The sequence below is a fragment of the Canis aureus genome, chromosome 35, assembly GCF_053574225.1.
Source record: "Canis aureus isolate CA01 chromosome 35, VMU_Caureus_v.1.0, whole genome shotgun sequence".
NCBI classification, from domain to species: domain Eukaryota; kingdom Metazoa; phylum Chordata; class Mammalia; order Carnivora; family Canidae; genus Canis; species Canis aureus.
Genome location: NC_135645.1, coordinates 13,412,880 through 13,437,024, shown reverse-complemented (window position 1 = coordinate 13,437,024; position 24,145 = coordinate 13,412,880). Strand labels below are relative to the sequence as shown.

The window sequence follows — 24,145 nt, the reverse complement described above, 5'->3', positions numbered from 1 at the left end:
CATTAATTCAAATAAGCTTCACAGGACTCACAGACCAGCCTTCTCCATGAGTTTCTAAAAGGCCAGAGGAATAGTTTGGCTTGGATGGGACTCCTCTGTAAGAAGAGACTTGTTCACTCTGTGAACTCCAAAGGCAGATTTTTAGAGTTTTCCTACAAGTGTGGTCTTGCTGTTCTTATTGAAACACAAAAAAGACTAAGTGGTTGCCACTGTTCACATAGAATTGCCCTTTGTTTTTCTCACAATCTCAGGGAAACGGGCTCTACCCTCTTCCTAAATACCCCTAGAGTAGGAGACTTCGTAATTTCCCCTGAACTTCAAATTTAAAAAAAAATTGTTGGCTCTCTCCTCCATCCTTTTCATCACCTTAAAGGTTCTGTCATCTCAGATTTTCCCATTTCACTGGAGATGAAAAATAATTAGCTGCCATATTTTAACATAGAATAGCCTTGAAGTCATATCACATCTCAGTCAAGGGCTAAATACAGTCTAGGTGTTTTATCTCTTGTACAGCATTATAGTTTTGTTTTGTTTTTAAGATTTTACTTATTTATTCATGAGAGACACAGAGACATAGGCAAAGGGAGAAGCAGGCTCCCTGGGAGAAGCCAGATGTGGGACTCCATCCCAGGACCCCAGGATCATGAACCGAGGCAAAGGCAGACGCTCCACCACTGAGCCACCCAGGTGCCCCCGCATTATAGTTTTGATTTAGAAAATAAGAGATTTAAACAGTGAAAGATTTTCAAGTCAGGACAAGAGAAGTCTGACACCCAATCCCACTATAGCTAGCTCCTGGGACCCTCGTCTGCCCTATCTTCCCATATTCTTCATGAATTAGGACTCTAAATCATTTAAACCGAAGATTACCCAAAATATCTCAAAAGCCCTCAATTTTAGGGGCCATCACAGAAAAAATGTTGACTTGCATTTTATGATTTTTTTTTTTTTATGTTGCCTATCTGAGTCTTTCATAAGGCTCAGTAGTACCCAGTCATAGGCAGGCCCCTTCAGGGAAGAGGACAAATTCGGACCTGAGGTTGTCTCTGCTTCTCTCAACATAGGATACCAGATAAAGTAACCTTCTTTTCAGGGGATCCATTTCTCTTTTAACCTCTTCTTCCTCACCTCTTCTCTGTCCGCTTAAAGAGAATCCAAAATACTGCTTCAGCTAATAGTCAATCAAGAAATATGTGAGGAGCTGGATGCAACAGTGGGCAAAACACGCAGTCTCTTCCATCACAGGATCGGTGGTCCAAAGGGAAAGATAGACACGAAGTACATCATTACAATTTGTCAATTATAAGTGGGCAAAGAGCTCCAACAAGAGAGTGGCCTTCTGAGAATCTTGCCATTAGATGCAAAGCAGAAAAAAGTCCAAATAGGTATCAGCAATTTTTATCACCAGCTGTGAGGCCCGAAACTTGCTGCTGATACAACATAGCATCTCCCCTGCAATCAAATTCCTGGAAAGAATATTTGCTGGGTCCCCAGAAGAGATGAGATGCCCTCAGGGAGGTGCAGGCTTTCTCCCTGTATGGTTCCCAATCCTACTACACAAAGAAATAAAATAATTAGAGGGGACCCTGCTCAGCATCAGAGAGGTGGGTGCTATCTTCAGGGATGGGTAACTTTGAAGGAAGAGGCTTATTGACAAGACTGCACCAAAGATGTCTGAGAATTCCAAACTGACTTTCTGAGTTCTAGAACAACGTAACAAGTAGGTGAGTGGAGCACTACAGAGAAGGGAAACTGAGATGAGGCAGGAATAAGATGTGTAAACCTGGAAGACCCAATTGAGATCCAGTTAAAGGCCAGGTTCAAGCAGTAGTGTTCTCTGAAAAAGGAAGTGGAAGGCAACAGATGAGATGCAGGCCTGCACCATCCCTAAAAGCTATAAATGTGGAAAGTGGCTTTAAATAAGAGGGTAAATCAAGACTTGATTGAGATGCAGAGGGAAAGATAGCTGCTTCTTTGAATAACGAAGGGGAAAGAGTAAACTAGAGGGGAGAGAGAGTTCAAGTGGCAATGGCGTTGGTGGCTCACATGATGGATAGAGCCTACCAGAATGTCGTTTTGGTGAGGACCCTGTAAGAAAGAGAGACTAGGCTCAAGTGGGAGGGATAAGCTTTGATGTGGTGCCGTTGTGGGTTTGATGTTGTTTGCTTGTTTCCAGGCAGACTGAAAGCCAAATGAAGAGGTCCTGGGGTTCACTTAGCTGAGGCTATAAAATTGGGCAGTATTTTAGAATGTCATATTTGGACTAAGAGGGAATCCCATGACCTTTTGGACTCTCACAGCCTGCCCTGTCATGCCCGGAAGAGGAGAATCATGTATCTTCCTCAGATGAAAGGAGAAAAGTCAGAAAAATAGGGAGAGACCTGGAACTGACCACCTCCAATTTTTCATAAGAAAAATGAAAGTCGGGATCCCTGGGTGGCGCTGCGGTTTAGCGCCTGCCTTTGGCCCAGGGCGCGATCCTGGAGACCCGGGATCGAATCCCACGTCTGGCTCCCGGTGCATGGAGCCTGCTTCTCCCTCTGCCTGTGTCTCTGCCTCTCTCTCTCTCTCTCTCTCTGTGACTATCATAAATAAATAAAAATTAAAAAAAAAAAGAAAAAGAAAAATGAAAGTCCAATGTCAATGCTAGTGGAGAACAGAGATCCAGAAAAAGAGAGAGAGCTGGGGTGGGGATCATCTCAGTCCATTCTTGAAGAAACAAAAATTGCTCCAACTCCCTAATTCTGAGGAACCACAACAACCCATTCTTGCTAGAGGATGAGCAGGAGACTGAGCTTATCCATATGCCCTTTTAATGGGGTCTTGCTGTTGGAAACTGTCTTCCCACCTCTATCCTTAGAACATTAGAGTCAGGGGAACTGATCGTTAAAACAGCAAACTTTGTCATCATAGCATCCTGTCAAGAGTGTTATATGTATTACCGTATTTAATCTTGAACCCCCCACCCCCACCCCACAAGAAGTGGACACTGTTACTACATTTGCCAGATGGAAAACTGACACTTAAGTCACCGTTCACTAGATGAAGTGGATGGTGCAGGAACCTGGCTAACAGTCCGAAACGAGTAGCTTAGGTAAAGAGACCAGAGAGAGAGAAGATGGATTGTGTCATATGGAAGGTTCAACTCTCATTTATGCATGGATTATAGATGCAAACCACGTAGCCTAGAATTATGTAACTATTGAATTTATTAACAAAACAGAGAAGGTTCCAGCAAAATTCAGAAGATGTGTGTCTGTTATGTAAGCCTGAATAACAATGAAACCTACTGTGCTTTTTAGGAAAGCCAACCGATAAAATCGGGGCTTTGGATCCCTTTGGCTCTCTACATCTAGAACAGCTGGATTCATGGGACCACTGCTGCTTCCATCTCTGAGCTTGTAAAGTTAAAAACCAAAGTCCGTTTTATAAATTCAATGATTGTACTTGGCAAAGGGCTACAGGCCCAAAGATCCATTTGAAATTAAAATACACGTACCATAGGGTGTCAGGTGTCCACCGGAAGCCTGCTGGTTCAGAAACAAAGTTAACAATGAAGCATAAGCATAAGAACGTAGTAGGTCTTTATTTCCTAGAAAACATTCAAGTCAGAAAGTGCTCCACAGCTGCCTCTCAGACGAACCTATGCCAGCACAATAGATCAGATTCAGGCGAAATCTACTACTCCTGTCAGTGGCTCAACCATCTTCATACGCAGTGACCGGGCCCAGCTCTCACCTCCCATAGCGGAGTGGTTTCATCTTGCCAAACTGAGGCAGAGGAACCAGCCTACCTTGAACTGGGGCATCAGAATTCTCCTTGGAAGTACAGTGATAATAGTGGTAAATGCTTCTAAATGTGTCCTGAATTAAGACAGAAAAAGAACATGACTTGGTTTGAAGCAGTGATATAACCTATAATAAGTTGTCTCCTTTCATATATATATTATTTGTATTTAATGTGACTTTGCACATTTGCCACTCAGCAACGTTAAAAAAAAAAAAAAAAAAAAGGATTTAACCTAATTGAATCATGAGTTCCCAGAAAGCTTCCCTGAAACAGTAAGTTCCCCACCACTGCAATTTGGCTTCAGCCACTTTCCAAACCACAGATCTGAATATGATTAAGCAATGTACAAAAACAAAACCAGACCTGTCCAGCACAAACGTAGTTTAAAAAGTTGGATTTTCATTTTCTTCCCCCAAATCTGCAGTTCACTTGATCGTGTGAACACTGGTGGCACATTGATACCAGTGAACCAACCTACCAGAACTTCTGAACTTGTGTAGGCAGCAAATTAGCATTATTTCCTTCATGTCTCATGGAAAGAAGAGGTCAAAGGGGCTGCTGACATTGAACAAGACCGGATTCTAGCGTTCCCTGCATTTCAGTGTCCTGGGTAGGGTGGGTGGAAATGAGGAAGGTCATGGAACATAATTACCACTTTACATTCGAATATTCATTTGCAACTGTGTGAAAACACTTCCAAATATCAAACCCTTATTTGTCCCTTATTTGATACAAACCCTGTGAGGTAGGATGGATAATGTTCCAACAAATAAACTACGAGGCAAAGATGACCATGCTTGCCCAAAGTCATGCAGCCCGGTAACAGAGCCAGATACAAAATCCTGCCATTGCTTTTGCTTTTTCTAAAGAATGACAGTAAAATAGCGTTTAGAATTTACCAGTTCAAGGGCAGCCCAGGTGGCTCAGCAGTTTGGCGCCGCCTTCAGTCCAGGGCCTGATCCTGGAGACCTGGGATCGAGTCCCATGTCGGGCTCCCTCCATGGGGCCTGCTTCTCCCTCTGCCTGTGTCTCTGCCAATCTCTCTCTCTCTCTCTCCTCTCTGTCTCTCATGAATAAATAAAATCTTAAAAAAAAAAAAATAGAATTTACCAGTTCAAGAAATTTATCAAGAGAAAACCAACATCAATTCGGACTTCCATAGATAGTTTTTTCTTGACCTTTTTATTTAGGCACATATAAAATATATTAAGGAACGCAGGTATGTGCACCTGCACACACACATATCCAGTAGTGTAACCAGCACCCACCCAGAGATACAAACTTTTCCCCACATCCTAGTGCCTAATTCAAGTGAAATCCTTGCCCCTGGGATAACCACTGTTCTGGCTTTTTGCTGTATAGCCTGTTCTTGAGCTTCACATACGTGGAATTATGCAGTGTATACTCCTTTTTGTGTGCCTTCTTTCATTCAATAGAACTTGTGAGATTCATCCATATGTATCAATATCTTCTCTTTGTGAATATATGATATTTCATTTATCCATTCTCCTATTGACGTATGTTTGGGTCATTCCCAATTTTTGGTTACTGTAAAAAAAGCTTCTGTGAATATTCTTATACATGTCTTTTGTGAACTTATACAAACATTTCTTCCAGGCTACATACAGGGTACACTATGGAATTGCTGAATCATAGGGTAGGTAAGTCTTTAGTGGATTTTTTAAAGTTTATTTATTTTTTTAAGTAATCTCTACACCCAACATGGAGCTCAAACTCCCCACCCTGAGATCAAGAGTCACACACTCTACCAACTGAGCCAGCTAGGGACCCCTGGTAAATTTTTAGTTTTAAAGGATACTGCCAACAATTTTCCAAGGTGGTCACACCAATATACTCGCACCAGCACAATATGAGAGTTCCAATTATTCCATATTTCTGCCAACATTTGCATTTGTCAGCTCTTTCATTTTTAGTTCTTCTATGTGAGAGAGTAATAGTATCTCATTTTATTTTATTTCACATTTCCCTGGTGACTTCTGATGTTGAGCACCTTTTCATAAACCTCTGGGCCATTTATGTGAATGATTCTTTCTCGTTCTTTGCTGATTTCTAAAATCGGCTTATGAGTATTTTTATTTTTGATATATATAATCTTTGCCAGTGTGTGATTTGCTGAAGAGAAAATCTCACTTTTAATGAAGTCTCATCCAACAACTTTTTTATGGATATGGCCAGACCATATTTTCTAAGGTTCCTCCTAAAACATTAGTTCCCAAATTTTGTGGTCTCAGGACCTATGTACACTCTCAAGAATTATTGAGGATCCCAAAGAGGTTTTATGAGTTATAGTCATTGATATTACCATTAATATTTACCATGTTAGAAATAAAAATGGGAAATTTACAAACATTTATCAAGTCATTTAAAGATAACAATAAGCGCATTACAGAACACAAGAACACAAAGAACATATTTTATGAAAAATAACTACATCTTCCAAAACAAAAAAATAGTTGTGAGAAGAATGGCAATGTTGTACATTTCTGTAAATCTATCTTATGTCTGGCTTACTAGAAGATAGCTGGATTCTCATATCACTTTCTGCCTTCACTGTGCTGCAGTATGTGTGTTGCTTGAAGCATGGGAAGAGAATCTAGACTCACAGAAATATGTAGTTGGAAAAGGGGGAAAAATAAAAAATAAAAAGGGAGCAGCCTTTCCAAGTAATTACAGATATTCTTCCTTAATACTCTACCAAAGCTCAACAATTGGTAGTTTCCCTAAGATTAGTTGCAACTAATTTAAAACTAATAATTTAATTATTTAATGTAATTTAAAACTACCACTGGTAAACTTGCCATGTTTTGTAACATTAAAATCCCTTGGTCTAGTTGCAATTTGTTTGTTTGTTTTTAAATTTTATTTATTTACTCATAAGAGACACAGTGAGAGAGGCAGAGACACAAGCAGAGAAAGAAGCAGGCTCCATGCAGGGAGCCCAATGTGGGACTTGATCCCGGGACTCCAGGATCACTCCCTTGGCTGAAGGCAGGTGCCCAACTGCTGAGCTACCCAAGCATCCCGGTCTAGTTGCAACTTGTTTTTTGTTTTTTGTTTTTTTTCTAGTTGCAATTTGGATGGATCTTTAAACAGCATGCTTTGGTCGTTTGGAAAACCTTGGTTCACTGAATTGTACAAATCTTCCAAACATTTGCACATTAATTATATAATTATTAATAAAACATATATATTCATTGATACCATCAATGGTTTTAACAGAAAGGTCTTAATGGAAAATTTTCAAGCTCATAGTACTAGATATAGTGATGAGCTCATTTCATTCATTTTTGAAAAAATGTCTGCCAGAAACCAAGGTCTGAATAACTATAGATTTCAATAATTCTTTTAGCTAAAACTAGTATTCCATCCACTAGAAAGCCACTATTTCACTCCATAATCCAAAGACTAGTACTTTTTTCCTACAACAAACTTTAGTTTGCAGCAGAAGTGCAATACGTTTGCTTTCCATGTGCTTACAGAATACTAAGTATTAATGCAATGTTTAAAAAGAATATTAAAGGAATTGTACTTAAGAGCCAAGACTTAACAAAATTACTAATCTGTATTACTTGATCAAGGACATTCTAAAGTGAAAGTGGCCTTCTTTTTTTTTTTTTTTTTCTTTTTTTACTGTGAGTTTATGATGCTTAAAAGTACAACAATTTAAGAGGTGCCTGGGTGGCTTAGTCAGTTAAGCATCTGCCTTTGGCTCAGGTCATGATCCCAGGGTCCTGGCATCAAGCCCCACATTGAGCCTGCTCCAATCTCTCCCTATGCTCCTGCTCGCTGCTCATGTTCTCTCTCAAATAAATAAAAAACTTTAAAGTACAATACTCAATATAATCTCTTATCAAAATACCAACAGTATTTTTCACAGAACCAAAACAAATACAAATATTTATATGGAACTGCAAAAAATCCTGAACAGCCCAAACAATCTTGAAAAAGAAGAACAAAGAAAAAGAGCAAAGCTGGAGATACCGCAATTCCAGATTTCAAGAAACACTACAAAGCTGTAGTGATCAAAACTGTATGGTACTGGCACAAAAATAGACACATAGATCAGTGGAACAGAACAGGGAGCCCAGAAATAAGCCTACACTTATATGGTCAATTAATCTATGACAAAGGAGGCAAGAATATATGAAAGGGAAAAGAGTCTCTTCAATAAAGAGTGCCCGAACTAATTCAAAAAGATATTTGCACCCTCATGTTTATTGCAGCATTATTTACAATAGCCAAGATATAGAAGAGATCTGTCCATTGACAGACAAATGGATAAGGAAGATACGATTGATGCACACACACACACACACACACACACACACACACACTGGAACTTTACACAGCCATAAAAAGGATGAGGCTGTGACATTTGTGACAACATAGATGGGCATAGAGGGTATTATGCTAAGTGAAATAAGTCAGACAACGAAAGACGAATATCATATAATTTCACTCATGTGGAATCTAAAACAAAACAAATGAATAAACAAACAAAAAGCAAAATCTGATCTATAACTAAGGGGAGCAAATGGATGATTGGCAGAGAAGAGGGGGGTGGGGGTGGGCAAAGTGGGTGAAGGGGAGTGGGAGACAAACTTCCAGTTATGGGATGAACAAGTCACGGGGGTGGAAGGTACAGCAGAGGGAATAGAGTCAATGATACTGTAACAGGGTTGTATGGTGACAGCTGGAAGCTACACTTGTGGCGAGCATAGCTTAACGTAAAAAGAAGTTGAATCATCATGTTCTACAACTGAAACTAATATAACATCATGTGTTAACTATATTCAAAAAATTTTTTTAAGGAATACAATGGCTAATAGCACAGTAGTGATGCCACTGCCTTGATCTGTGCTAAAGCACCAGTGTTCTCACACACCATTGCTTTTGCACCATCAGTGCAAATGCCAATACGGTTATGGCGTGTCACATCTTAGTGATATCAAAAAAATTACTTTGACTTCACAGACTCCCTAAAAGGGTCTCAGGGAGCCCCCGGGTTCTGGGGACTACATTTTAAGGACAACTACTCTAGAAGCTGTAGGGTTCTACCTTTTGCATCTAGGTCTGTGACCCAGTTCAAATTAATTTTTGCATATAATGTGAAATAGGGAGGTCCAGGATTCCCCCTCCATACTGATATCCACTTGCTACAGCTCATTTATTGAAAATACCACCTTTTACTCACTGAAATGTACCTGGTACCTTTGTCATTAATCAAATGACTATAATATGTAATCTATTTCTGAAATTTCTGTTTCCTTCCATCAGTCTGCTGTCTTTCCTTGTGCCAGTATCACACTGTTTTAAGTGTGGGAGCTTTTAAAGTAAGTTTTCAATTTTTTATTGAGATATAATTGATATATTGCATGAGTTTCAGGTGTACAAAAATGATTTGATATTCATATCCTTTAATTTCTGCCAGCAACATTGTATAGTTTGGGGTGAGTAGCTTTATTCTTTGATAACACACCGGCTGGCAACATCAATAAAATGTTGAATAGATTGTTAAATAATGATCACCTTGTCTTGTTCCTAACTTCAGGGGCAAATCATTAAGTATAATGTGAGCTTTGTTGGTTTGTGCTTTGGTGTTTTGTTTGGGTTGTAGATATGCTTCATGAGACTTAGAATGCTCCCTTCTCTTCTTATTTTGTTTAGTTTTTACCATGAATGGATTCAGAATTTTATCAAATGTTTGAGTTACTATATGTTTTTTCTCCTTTATTCTGAGACCATGAGTGCATGAATTGATTGTAAAACGTTAACTTTGTGTTCCTGCCCCATTTAGTCATGATGTACAATTCTTTCCTTATATCACTAGATGTAATTTGCTGACATTCTCTTCAGAATTTTCACATCCATGTTCATTAGAATATTGGCCTATACTTTTCTCTTTTTTTAAGATTTTATTTATCCATAAGAGAGAGAGAGAGAGAGAGATAGGCAGGGACACAGGCAGAGGGAGAAGCAGGCTCCATGCAGGGAACCTGTTGTGGGACTCGATCCCGGGTCTCCAGGATCACGCCCTGAGCTGAAGGCGGTGCTAAACCACTGAGCCACCTGGGCTGCCCCAGCCTATACTTTTCTTTTGCTATAATATAATGTTGTACAGGTTTGGTACCAAGGTTATGTTAACTTCCTAAAAAAAAGTTTGTAGGGATCCCTGGGTGGCGCAGCAGTTTAGCTCCTGCCTTTGGCCCAGGGCGCGATCCTAGAGACCCGGGATCGAATCCCACGTCAGGCTCCCGGTGCATGGAGCCTGCTTCTCCCTCTGCCTGTGTCTCTGCCTCTCTCTCTCTCTCTGTGACTATCATAAATAATTAAAAAAAAAAAAAAAAAAAAAGGAACTAGACTTCCTTTAAAAAAAAAAAAAAGTTTGTAGGTGATCCGTCTTTCTCTATTTCATGAGTATGGGTAGATCAGTGTTATTTCTTCCTTTAATATTTAGAGGAATTTTCCACTAAAATCACTTGGGCTTGAAGTGGAAAGATTATTTATTTATTTATTTATTTATTTATTTATTTATTTATTGGAAAGACCTTTATTATTATTTTTTTTTGGAAAGACCTTTAAAAGAACAGCTTTATTAATATATGGGAATAAATGATCTCTAACATCCTCATTTTACCCATTTTAATATTAGGATGTAGTTTATTCATTCATAAAACGAAGACTTCAGGTGTGAGATAAACACCTGAGTACCTGCTATTCAGTTTAATGGAACATACCAGTGCTTTTGAAGTATCCCTCCTTGATAAAATTCCCCTCCCTCCTTTCCTAAGAAGCACTCATTATCCTGAACTTTGGGTTTATCATTTCCTTAATTTATCATTTTTATCACAACTGTAGGTATCCCTAAAAAATAAATTGATTTCTAGGCATTTAAACTTATATCACTTATGCTGTTCAAGCTCTCCTGCAACTTGTTTTCTCCCTCAAACTTCATGCTTGAAGTTTGTAACCAAGTTGGGAGCGCCTGGGTGGCTCAGTTGGTTAGGCTTCCAGTTCTTGATTTTGGCTCAGGTCATGATCTCAGGGTCATGATTTCGGGGGGGTCGTGAGATGTAGCCCTGCGTTGGGCTCAGCACTCAATGGGAGTCTGCTTGTTCCTCTGCTTCCTCCCGTCCTCCACTTCCTCCCCCTTGCTCCCATGCATTCTCTCTCAAATAAATAAAAATCTTTTTAAAAAATATGTAACCAAGTTGATGTGGGTAGCTATAAAAAAGACCCATTTCTTGTTCCAAAGGTCTATGCTTGTTTCCTCCACAAAAGTACGTGAGTTTAGCTGAATCATCTCTCAGTACTCTTCTAGATCTGAAATGTTTTTTAAGATTTTATTTATTTACTTGACAGAGAGAGCACAAGCAGGGGGAGCGGGAGGCAGAGGGAGAGGGAGAAGCAGGCTCCCCACAGAGCAAGGAACCTGATGCGGACTCCATCCCAGGACCCTGGGATCATGACTTGAGACAAAAGCAGACGCTCAACCTACTGAGCCACCTAGGCACCTCTAGATCTAAAATTTTAATTTTGCTTTTTACAATAGGTACAAAGGTGTATGGTTTGCTCTGACAATATGGCACTGGTCATAATTATGACTTATTTGAGGTTGACTCTTTGACCAGGAACACACTTCCCATGGGAAATGTGTCATGGTATCATTTTCAGACATTTTGGTCAAATTGAAAGATTACTTGAATAGAAAACTTTGGTAGGCAAGACAAGTCATTTTAATACCAGGTTTGAGGCGGCATATGCAATGATCAGAAACAACAGAATTCACAATGCAAAAATGCAAAGTTTATTTTCTTAAATAAAATACTATATTCATATCTATACAAATAATTATTACAACCATTAAAATGTTACATTTACCAATAAAAATTTCAAAACTTTAAACAAGAGCATGGTTCAGAATATTCACACCCTAATACAATGCATTTGTAAAAAGATGTCAAAATAAACAGGACCTATTCTTATTTACAACTGTAGGACAATCCTGATCGTATTATACATATCTGCTCTGGATTCCATTATAAAACAAATTAGTTCCCATTAGGATTATAAACCAGGTGATTTACAGTAATAGGACACAGTACACAGCAGACATCGCTGGCATGGGAATAGATCCAAATATTACACTATTGAAAGACTAGTTAGGTTTTTTCTGGTGACTGCCCTACAGTAAGCCTCTCACCCAGTGTATCTATAAATAATTTGTGAAGGTAATTATGTTCTCAGATTTTTCCACCTATTTTTACCAAAATGTGTATATATACAAATTATATATATATATATAATATATATATATGGCCTGCTGAAAGTGGAAGCAAATCTTTTCTTCACAGTAACACAACTGCAGCATTTTAAGCAACACTGTCTGGTCCCTTTCTTCTTGGAAGATCAACAGTTCAACTCCCTTAAAGGTTACCATTATAGTCAAGTCCAGTGCCTCGATGACCTCACAGATGAAAATGGTTTTAAGACTTAAGGGCTGGGGATAAAGAGATCCAGAGAAGTGAAAAAGGAGTTAGATGGAGAAAACTCTAAGTTCCTATGACATAGTATGGTGGAGAGCTAGACACACAACTGAGCCAAAAAACCTGAAAAACCCACAACTTAGGATCACTTTTTTTAAAAAGTGTTAAATCACAAGAGTTATCTTCTATGTCTCATGAGATCTCTCATGACAGATTATCATCCAAAACAACAGCAATTTGAATATTAGATCCAATACTTTCAACCCAGGTTGGCTCATGTTTAAGAACACATGCATGCACCACAGCCCTACAGTTGATAAGGTTTGGGCAAATATGGAAACAATGTTGAATGACCACCACCTACAAGCTCTGAGTTTAAAAGGAGTTATGCTTCTAACTAGTACATATTTTTTTTACAAGATCTGCATTGAAGATGGCTCAGAGAATGATAAGGCAACCGTGAGAAATATCAGCTGTTCTAGTCTTCTAGGTGTTTGATGACACAGCATGTACCATTCTGGCTGGCCCTTTGCTTTTTAACAGAGGAGTGGGTGAGTGATGTGTTCCAATGACTGGTCTTAGGACCAGAGGCACAGTTTCAGGTAAAGTGCAGTGCCAGGATAGAGGCACGTGGGCAGAACTAGAAGCTCTATGTCCAAGAAGGTCCTCATGCTGGACTGCCTCAGTCTAAATTTGGTGTCTGTCTCCCACAGACTCTGGATTAAAACACTGTCAGGCTCACACAGAAAGTGTAGAAAGCAGGGAGACTATGGTTAAGTCAAAAAAAAAAAAAAAAAGGACCCTTTTCTGTTGGGAGCATTTAGCCAAAACGGTAGCTCGAGAAGAAACGAATTTCTGGTCTCTAATTTGCATATAAGTATCATAAAGTCATCACTCACAGATTAACTTCACACTAGTTTATTTGGCTTATTATTATTGCCCTCTGGATATACACAGCCATAGGCGATTCTCTCCGGGCAAAGGTAGAACTTATACAGACAACAGAATTACGACTTCCAGGTTCCTAAAGGTACCAACCCAAAGCCATCTGATTTTGGTACCACCTTTGCGCTTCCTAAACTCTTCCGTGGGGGGAAAAAAAACCAAGTTCATCAAAACAAGGAGCAGAACTGTATGGCACATTCAATATTTTAAATCAACTCTGAACTAATTTTGTGTCAAGAAATCATGCTGTCCCTTGATAGAACAGGAGATATATTGGTTCCCAAAGCCAGGAATTGGGAATCACTGATTTAGGAGCATGCCTCACTATCACAATGGGCCCAGTAAACATTTCAAGGCAGAGGAGGAATCATCCTAAGGAAATGAGCAGGTTCCCTGCCACCTGTTTGACATGGAGCAGGTGGAAGAAAAGAGGAGCCCAGGTACCTATGGTTCAAAGGAAGGACAAGGTTAAGAAGGTGCTTTTTCAAATTTTTAAAATTTCACTCCCATTAAAATGTGTTTCTACATTTTTGGGGGGAGGTATGAATTTTTAGCCTCTCTATGACATGGATGTTAGAAGGCAAGAGCAAGACAAATTAATTATCTTTAAAATGTTTAATTAATTGTGTATTTTAAGAAGGCTGATCAGGGGGAAAAAAACAAGGCTGATTTTTAAAAATTGATCTTTATTGCAGTTCACCCTAATATGTAACTGGAAACTGCTATAAAAGAATATTCCTTCCTCATTCTTCTTTTTCCACAGTTCTAAAATGTTAAATTTTATAAAGCATGATCACTGTGGAGTATTTTTCCACCTTTGGAAAAAAGTGCCATCCCTGGTCCCTCCAAAAGGTCTTACAATTTAAATAAAAATAAATTTCCTGAAATGGTATAAAATACCCCCAAACAACTGCTATGTACCAAAAAAACAAATGACATCACACTTGATTTCTTTTTTCCATGATTCACACATTAAAAATTATACATGAGAATCTGAAATTTTCACCTCATTAGGAATTACTGCATTAAATATTTAGAGGAATCAACCACTTTCTCTAATTGATTCTATGTGATCTGTAACACTAAAAGAGAAATAATTTAATTAATGACTCATTTATGATTCATACATTTATACATGTTTGTGTATTTCCAGAAATTACAAAATTATTTGTGGAAATGGTTTTACATTCTACAGTCATATATTAGCAAGCCAAGGATAACATTAAATTTGTTATAACCAACACGGACTGTTTCCTGCCATACTTTAGCCAAAAATTGTATCGAGATTGCTGGATATTAAATAATAAATTTCCTCCCCAAAATCATGTAGCTCTGATTATCAAATATTTAATATACTGCTGGTAAAGCTCATACACTCGTACTTTTAAATCAAGTAAGACTACTAGGCTTCGAACACTTTCAGAATCGAGTCCATATATACAGTGATCTCTTACATATTCATGCACGTCTGTAAGATAATTAGAGCTACATGTAAGCAGGAGCCAAATAATTGGCAGGTGGTCACATCTTTCTTGAGATGGTCAAATAAGCCTTACTTAGGGGTAGAGGCTCATTTGGGATCAAAGTATTACATGCTTGGAATGAAAGCTCTGAAATATGCAGATGCTACCTCTGAACAGGGCTGTGCAGAAAAGGAAAATCAGTGCAACAGAGAAATACCTGAAAGTACCAGGCTCTGAGGCCTTCCTGTTGCAGTGTTCAAACTGATCTTCTCCTTGGCTTGTTACCGTAGTTCTAATTATATCTAACGGTGCCCAGTTCCTCAGAACGCAGTGGCTACCTCTCTGTACGTGCGTGCGTGCGTCTGGATGTGTATGTGAGAGAGACAGAATGACCGACAGCGACAGGGAGAGCAGAGGGAGGGAGGATGAATAGCCAAGCATATTGAACACTATTCTTGAAATTGGCAGGTTGGGCCTTTCAAGTACAGAGAAAAATCTGAATGTTGTAACTTAAAAGCCAGTTAAGAAAATTAAAAAACAGGCCATGAATCTCACTTTTTTCCCAATTGAGACTTTTAACTACTGTGTTTTTCTGTGGTCTTATTTAAGTAACTCCTGTTCTTCACCATGACCAATTTGAAGGAGAAAATACAGAAGCTTTTCCTGTTTGCAATTCTTTTTCTTTTTCTCTTTTGCCCCCAGGAGGCTGCTGGGTGGGCAGGAGGAAGAGGGAGGAAGGTTTGGTAAGGACAGTTCAAGAGGCACACGTGACCCTTTTACTGAGTCTTCACAAGAGGTATTTGCCAGAGTTAACTGCTCTGACCCAGCCTGAGGAGGCATTTTTAAGGAGGAAAAAATAAAATAAAATGCTGGTCCTTGGGTTCATTTTATTAACAGAGCAGACAACATCATTTATACTTCTCTCTCCCACTCGTTCCTCTATTTGGCCCAGAATATAACAACAAAGAGTAATAGGTTTGAGAATATGAGTATATATGGTTGTTTTCATAGGTTTTAAGTTTTTAAGATTCAATGTATCTGTCTCTGTGTGAGTGTGTGTGTGTGTGTACACAACTCACTCCTCTGGGGCTTTTAAAAACCCTTATGTCAAGTTTTCCAATACTTCAGCAGGTCTCAGGTCACAATTTCCATTTCCAGATGGCAGGCCAATTTTTAAAGGACCAATTTATACTTTAAAATCTATGTCTGTGAACCCGTGCACACGCACGCACACACACATTCACACCCACGGATATATACATAGACAATTTTCTGAAGCACCGTTTCACATCTACCATCAGGAAAAATAATGAACAAATTCATCTTCTCATTAAAATTACTAAGGAGGGTAACAATGTAACATACAATGCCATATTTTAAATATAAATATCAGTAAGTGAAAATACTGACAGAGCTCAAGACCCTGCTCAGAAATATTTAAAAAGTAAGGCTCAAATAATTGTGTAGATTCCAAACACATTATTTACTGAGCAGTTCCTAATGATTAAACAAATATAAAGGAAACTATTTCAAGATCAAATAAACAGAAAAAAGAACACTAAAACAAAATTTAATTGATGAAACAACCATCTTTAACTGGACACAAGCAAAACTTCGCAATACAACTGCTTCTATCTTTATGACCTGATGCAAAATGCAAGCGCAAAATGGAGAACATCTATGTACTTTGCTTTTTTAGATTGCTATTTTTAAGGCTAAGTAAGGAAGACCTTTGTGTTCCAGCATCTTGGCACATTAAAATATAAAATGGCTCTCTAATTTGAAGGACAAGACATTAAATTCAGAAAACCAATGAATTGTCATAATTAAGAAAGAAGCCTCTACCTAAACCAAACCTTGGAAATGAAAGCTGATTCAACAACTCATGTATTTGCTGACTGCTTGACTCTAACCATGGACATCCATTCCATGTTAATGCAACACCTGCCATGGGTAAGGAACCGTTCTAGATGCTGACATTGGCCAAACATTTGGTGATGAGCCACTGTGTTGTATCAAAGTGTCTGGATTTTTGGAAAGCAATTTGACTATCTCAAGTATCTATTTAACAAATAATCAACAATCAAGTTTAAAATCCAGGTTCTTTCCTACTACCCAGCACATGCCAAAAGGACCACCCCCCCGCAACTTCCAGCTGACTAGCATTTAGGGAATATAAGATTACAAATCAAACTTGAAAATGTAACTCCGCTTGGAAAGTTTTAAAAAGCACACTGTGCAGTTAAAAAGGAGAGATAATTGTTTTGGACAACCCAGGATTCACATCATCTCTGACGTAGTTTCCCTTCATTCAGAAGGTAACTGGAAATTGATTATACAAACACAAAGACACACACACACACACACACACACACGGCCTCCCTCTCCATGTGCATTACCTGTGCATGCACACACCAATACATTTGCAATCTCAGCAGATACATGTACATTTAGTCTGTCAGTATTTAAACAGCTGAACTGCAGTCATGACCTAGAATATGGCTTATGTTGTGGGCAGGTCTGTTTGAGGACTGCTTGGAAGAGTCAGAGGCAGAGGAGTTTGCTATCGTAAGCAAAGGTGACATTGCCGAGCCATCGGGAAGAGCCGTAGCTATTTCTGGAAACAAAGATGTCATGTTAAAGTTGGACAAGTGAGAGTTGGTCATGTGCATGGGCGGCATGTCAGGGAGAAGAGGAAAACTTGGTTGAGCAAAACCGACAGGTCTGGGAGGAGACAGAATTGATCCGAATCGGTTATTTAAGCCTCCGCTGTTTACCTTCTCGGTGCTAGGATTTGAGAACATTTGATTGGAGAAATAGGGGATGGAAATATCATTGGACAGTGTAGGATGAGCAGGAGAGTACGGGGGATAAAAGGAGGGTAGCGTGTTTTGGGGGTCTACAGGGATGAGAGCTGGCGTTCGAGTGGCACTAGGCTGAGTAACCTGTGGAATGAAAGAAGTATTAGCATTTATTGGTGGATTCATGCCACCCTCGGGAATAAAAGGAAAACCGAAATTTTGTGATAGTGTATGCTGGTCAGGCGCTGAATTATCATTAGGGACTTGTGGACTATCAGGCATGAAACGAACGATACTTCCTCTCTTCTCTGTAGTGGGTTGCTGGCGTCCAAGGATCATGCTGCCACTGGTAGACAGAGGAAGATGGGGGAGACTTGGGTCAAAGACATTACTGTGTCTTTGGTTTCCAGAACGATTCCGTTCAGGCTGACGAATTTTGGAACCACTGCTGTCTTGCAAGGGATGCCTTGATCGCTGGGGAACTGAAGAATTAGTCGGACGTACGGGAGGCCCTTGCTCAGCATTTCCGTGAGACACAGACGGATGGGGTAGAGCTGGCCTTGCAACCCCATGCATGTTGGTTGTGACTGGAGGGTTCATGTGGCCCTTGGTCCCATGACTGTCAGTTATCCTCATGGGATTGGACTTCTGCACAGAAACATTGGGACTTGTGTTTCGACCCTGAATATCTCCTGAAGAAGAAGAACTCGAGAAAGGAATATTCAAGGTGCTGTTCCTGGTGTTAATTGCACCTAAGGACATGTCACAACTTTCCCTGTTCTGACTCTCACTCTCTCTTCTAATATGGACACTTTCATGAGTCGGGGGGCAAGTATATTCAATTGCAGAGGAGGGGCCACACTGTGTGTTCCTCTGATGCTCTGAGAGGGACCTCTGGCTTCCAAGGACCTGATCTCCAAGGTGAGGGGCGAGTAAACTCTGCATGAAACTCTGGTGGCATGGATTCTCACTGTCCCTTGGTGGGATGGCATTTCCTGTCGGGATACTCTGAACTGCTGGATAAGGTAATCTCTTTTGGCGGTCGATTGGCGGTGGACCAGGGTTTTGACTAATTCGAAAGGCCTGGGACTGCATACTCCTCAATGATGATACAGGGTTACCTATTTCATTATTTCTTGAAGATTGTACTTCAAAATTACTCTGGGGCTGCTGACTGGCTCCACTTGGTTTAAAGGTCTGACAGTCGGAAAGGCGGATATCCGAGGCAACCGTGTGGTCCACGCGACCCTGCATATTGTGAATGGCCAAACTCTTATTCCTGGGGACATCAAGATAGCTTCTCATCTCAAGCTGATCTGAAACTCTGGAACCCTGAATTGATATGCCCATTCTCTGCTCTGAATTAGAAGACGTCTTTCCAATAAGTGCCTCAGCAGAATAACTTGAAACTCTATTCCTCTCCGGCCTGTGTGGAGTACAGGTCATGTCTGAAGGTCTGGTCACGATGCTCGGCTGGGACCCCATTTGCTGCTCTAGGCCTCTTGATGTCAAAAGCCTCTGCATTGGATTATGCCCAGACACATGTTCCGAAGAAACCCCTGAACCTTGCTGCCTGCTTCCCACATCCTGCTGCTGGTGCATGATATCTTGATTGAGATGGTTCTGGGGATGGTTATGGTGGTTCCGGCTGGTTGAAGGGTTTTCACAACTCTTCTCCGGCTGGGTGCTTCCGAAGTGTTGCTGCATCTGTTGCTGCATCTGCTGATGGTGGGGGTGGGGCTGCCCACTCTTGGGTCGGGACTGGTCAGTTCCGTGGTGCTTTGGTTGTAAGGAAAGCTGAGAGGCCTGAGAGCCCTGAACAAGATTCCTCTTTTTCTGCATCTGGACTTCCTGTTGTAGAGTTCTCTGTTGGTGGACATTATGGGGCTGAGAGTGGACAGAGCTCTCTGCATGAGGTACATGATGCTGCAGCTGATACAAGTGATGCCTCTCTCTTAGCTGCCCTGCTTGCTGCTGCTGCTGCTGCTGCTGCTTTAAGTAGAGGTGGTTGCTATGCAGGTGAGATACCCCCTGGGCTGGAACATGCTGTTGCAGGGCCTGGAGATGTTGACTGGCCTGGGTTTGCTGCTGCTCAGCAACTGAATTCTGAGAACTGCACTGGACTTCCGTTTGCCTCAGTGCAGGGGCAACAAAATTGTTACTAGGTGGAAATAGTCGTGTAAGGCCATCTCCGTGTGCTGGGTTGCTAATAGGCCCAACAGAGTTTGCCGAATTGGGAGGGAGCTGATTGACCATCATCTGAGCTTGATCAGAAATGCTGTCTGGGGTTCGGCTCATCAGGGACATAGCTTCAAGCCTTAGCGGGGCGGGCTGACAATGCTTTTGACGTTTAGCCGAAGACAATAAAAGGTCGTCTTGGACAGCACGCTTAGCAGAGTCTTTGCGGCTTTCCTGACTTGGCTTTAAGAGTGGCTCTTGAATCTGTGGATTTGGTATGGTGCCAGCAATGGTATTCAGCTGTTCTTGGGGATATTCCGTCATCAGAGCTGGTCCAGGAGGCTGACTGGTGTAGGAGCTGGAGGCAACAGTCAGGTTAACCGTTGCAGGAACAGCTGTTTGCTCTGAAGTCTGGGATAAACCAGCACAGGTGACCAGGGGATGGCTGATGCTGCTCTGGTGGATAAGATTGTTCACACTCAAACTGGTGATGCTCGGTGGCTGAGAAGTCGAAACCTGTAAAGAGGCATTTGATGTTTTAATTCCTACAGAACAACTTGGTTTTCCAAGGGGCCGATCCACAGTCGCTTCAATCGAATCCTGAGAATTAAATTCATTTGGTGTTGCTTCCGTCTGTCCCGTGCCCCCCTCTTTAGATATCTGTGTTTTGAAAGGCTGGTCTCCCTCTAAAGGTGACGCTTCAGAAGGCTTCGAAGCAACTTCCCTCATATCAGCCTGGCTGCCAGCTCTTCCCTTCTCAAGGTTCTCCTGGTCAAAAATAGCTCTTGCTGCAAGGGCGACTATATCAGTTTGCTCTACAAAGGTACAGCTGTCACAAGTATTAGTTGTCGTATTGCTGGTGACATCCTCTCTAGTCGTTTCAGGAAGCATGGACGCCACAGAGAAACTGCGGCTACTGCCAGAACTGGTTGACATGGGAGAGTCAGCCTGCCTGCTGCCAAGCAAGGAACCATTAATAACCTCCTGATCAGGGATGCAGGAGTGATGCTGCCCTGGATCTCTATCATCACTGTTCATCAGCAAGAGGTCCTGTTTGGGATGTAACTCGACACTTGAATCAACTATTTTAGAACTGTCAGAAGAAAAGTCAGGATGGTCCACCTGGACTGAAAGAGAGAGTTTCTGAGGGTCTTTTTCTTTAGCAAGACCAGACAGCAATGCAGTCAAACCTTGCCCCTTTAAGAGAGCTGTCGTTTGCATTGTTTCAGACGTGGAATCTTGCTCCACCCTGCAAGGTTCAGCAATGATCTCGACCTCAGAAACGCAGTCGGTGCTAGTGCTAGTGGTAGATGACAGACCAGAAACCTGAGAAACCAAAATGTGGGGATCGCTTGGAGATGGAATCAACACGTTGGCCGAAGTGCAGGATTTGGCAGCGTCTGACAATGCCAAACTAGTTGGTGGCTTATCCTGAGATGTCTCTCGTTGCAAAATGGGGGCAGAATCTTTGGATTTTGCTGGGGCCGTTACAAAATGTTCACTTGTTACAGGTTCTTGGGAGGGTGAGCTAGTCTCTTCTGCTGACTTAGATTTGGGTACAGATTCAGGTATCACTGATTCAGAATTCAGAACATCCAAAGAATGTGAGCCAGAAACACTTATACTATTTGCCTGGGACACGGTGACAGATGGTAACACAACAGGGAGGCTTTCCAGCAGCCCATCGGCACACGATGGCTCTGCAGTGGCTTCAGCGCTGGGGCAGTCTAACTTGCTCGCATCTCTGACTGGGTTCAGGGGGCATGCTGACTTGTTAGCTCCTAAGTGTTTCTTGGCACTTGGCTTCTTATTCAACCTTTTTGACCTCACGTTAGGTAAACAAGCTACAGTGTTCACTGAGGGAGTAGTTACTAGACTGTAAGTACTGGGTAGTGTGGCTGAATTATCAGTTGTCATGGGAGATGCTACAGTTGTTGTTAATGAAACACAGTTGACTGGGGTGGTCTGACTATTTGCAGCAGTTGGAGGATTGGCAGGCTGGCTAATAGACAACTGTACACAGCTTTGCCCAGCCATCTGTGATATGCTTTGATTGAGGCTGGCCAAAGCTCCAAATGTATTCAGGGCAACATTGGTATTTGGATCTTCGCTGGTGGTGGGTTGGATAATTTGCATAGGGGTTTGATTTGTAGTTCCTGATGAGGACATCACAGGCTGCAAAGCAAAGAGCTGTCCATTTAAAGAAATGGTTTGAGGCTGTTGTTGGTTTGACATGGTGACAGAAAAAGTTTGTGTTGAACTAGATGTTGATAAAGATGAAGGTCTTGGTAATATATGGACAAGATGCTTTCCTCCAAAAGTCTGTGGGTTCGAAACATTTTGCACTGAATTATTAGACCCTATGAGAGCACTGGTTCCATTGACAGGGAGTCGAACAGAACCAGGAGGTGGAGCTGAGAGGAGCGGCAAGGGGTTCTGATTAGCTGCCTGTATGATCACTATCTGTTGACCTACTGTTTGGTTGGGAACCTCTGCTCTCATCACTGTTGGGCATGGGGTAGTGCTGGGGGGCTGAAGAATGATAACATTTTGATTAGCTGGAGCTGCATTAACAGCCGACCCAACTGGCTGAGCCATCTGAAACACTTGCATTGCTGAATTCAATGGAAGGATATTTTTTGGAGGCTGAGATTTAACTTGTGGCTGGGCAATCAGTGGCTGCATAGGTAAAGATGGACAAGAAGGCAAGGTTACAACTACTTGCTCAACTGCCTGCCCATCTGCTGGAAAGGAATTATTCAAGTTGACGCCTGTGGCGACGTGTCTACTGTGGTTGGTTGTGGTAGGGCTGGTACCAGACTCATTTAATACCGGAGTCACAGCAGAAGAAGGTGTCTGGCTTAAGGGCTGAATAGTGTTTCCCGCCAGTTGCAAAGTAGTCCACGTGGTCTGTGTGTTTCCAGCGGAGGAAATTCGGGTAAGGCTATTAATGTTTTTTAAATCTGAAGCACTAACACTTGAAGAAGGCAAAGAACAAGAAAGAGTCCAACCATTGTCCAAAGGGTTTGCAGAGACAGTGCTTATCGGAGTGGTGGTCTTCCCTCCTCCGGGGGCAGAAGGGGCCACCACTGCGGTAACACTTGCCGAGTCTGCACCCTTGCTAATGCTCGCTGGACAAGAATCACCTGCAGATCTGGGAGGCTGGGAGCAGACCGTGGTGGTAACTGAAACAACAAAGGTGGTTTGAAAATCATTTCTGAAATCCTGTACGCTCAGGCAGGACTTGCTTCCATGGTGCACTTTCGTGGCAGTTGCTGAGGAGGCGGTGGGGATGCTTGTGGCACAAGAGACTGTCTTCTTCACTAATTTGGGGCTCTCTTGCCCATTCTTATTTTCAGGAGAACTTTGATCATTTAGACATGTGTGCAAGGAACGACGTTGGGGAGGTTCAGGCCCAATGGGAACAGCGATCAATGAGGCACTGGTGGCACCAAGCACACTCGATTCGCTTTCGGAGGTGGAAAGTTCAAGAATATTTTGAGCAGAAATGGTAGCAGGAAGACAAAGAGGAACAGGCTGGTTGGCAGCCAATGCAGAAACTGTAGTCTGATGCCATGGCTTGTTTTCAGAAGGGTAAACTCCAGAAATAGACACAGGAGTCACAAGATTGCAAGTCCTCTGTACTGGCACCACATTGGCGGTTTGCTTTTGTAAATTATGACCAACATTAAAGGTTATCCCCTGAACAGCTGTTCCCTGGCTGTTTCCACCAGGCTGACTCCCATTGGAATAAACAATGATATTTTTTTGAACCTGATCACTGGGAATAACAACAGAGACCTTTGAGTTTTTAAGATTTCCTTTCCAGTGGATCGTGGGGTCATCATAGAGGCATATGTCATTTGCTTTTAGTAATTCAATATACCGGCCATTTTCTTTTTGAATTTCTTCCAGTTGTTTACGTAGCTTTTTAATTTCTTCAGCTACAATATTAAAAATAAAAGTGAAACAATTACCTGTTACTGTCAGTATTAATAGTAACTAAGAAAATGCTGTGTGCTAACCACTGAATTCTAGTTCTAGTATTTCTAAACACCTCAACTGAGAATTTTCAGTTCTTCTCTAAAGCAAATTCTTTCTCCTTTTTACAATGATATCTTAAGCCTCTATCCCATCCTTTTTAAAGAATGTATCATTAAGGTCAATAACCCAAAGGTCAGAAATTACAATGTAGAAATCTCAAAATTCCCAATTCAAAAATTGCCAATAGCACAGTCACAAAAGTAAAAAAAAAAAAAAAAAAAAGAAAGAAAGAAAAGAAAAAAGAGGAAAGACATACTTATATCATGGTAACATGTTAGGAAAATCACACTGAATATCAATAGAATAGCATTTAAATGCTCTAACTTCAAACTTTCCTTGAGGTGGTAATAGATAATCTCTTTAAAAATGGTTTTAAACTTGCTTCTATTTTACTCTTTGAAATAACAGAGCCCAAGTG

At 41.1% G+C, this 24,145-nt stretch overlaps 1 protein-coding gene and 1 long non-coding RNA gene across 6 annotated transcripts in view; both read right to left on the bottom strand.

Annotated features, from left to right (window-relative positions):
- Nucleotides 1-3,567: 3,567 nt before the first annotated feature.
- LOC144305323 (uncharacterized) lies at nt 3,568-4,670 on the bottom strand. The gene is made up of 2 exons (XR_013372372.1): nt 4,268-4,670; nt 3,568-3,863 (listed from the first exon to the last, which is right to left on the bottom strand). It is a non-coding gene; the product is annotated as an uncharacterized LOC144305323 (long non-coding RNA).
- A 6,924-nt stretch (nt 4,671-11,594) lies between these two features.
- USF3 (upstream transcription factor family member 3) overlaps nt 11,595-24,145 on the bottom strand; it is a 50,150-nt gene continuing 37,599 nt past the window's right edge. For all 5 annotated transcript variants that reach the window (XM_077884084.1, XM_077884086.1, XM_077884082.1 and 2 more), the window contains one exon: nt 11,595-23,627. In XM_077884084.1, the coding sequence (XP_077740210.1) occupies nt 17,170-23,627 (6,458 nt within the window). In that variant the 3' untranslated portion in view covers nt 11,595-17,169. The remainder of the gene's footprint in view (nt 23,628-24,145) is intronic.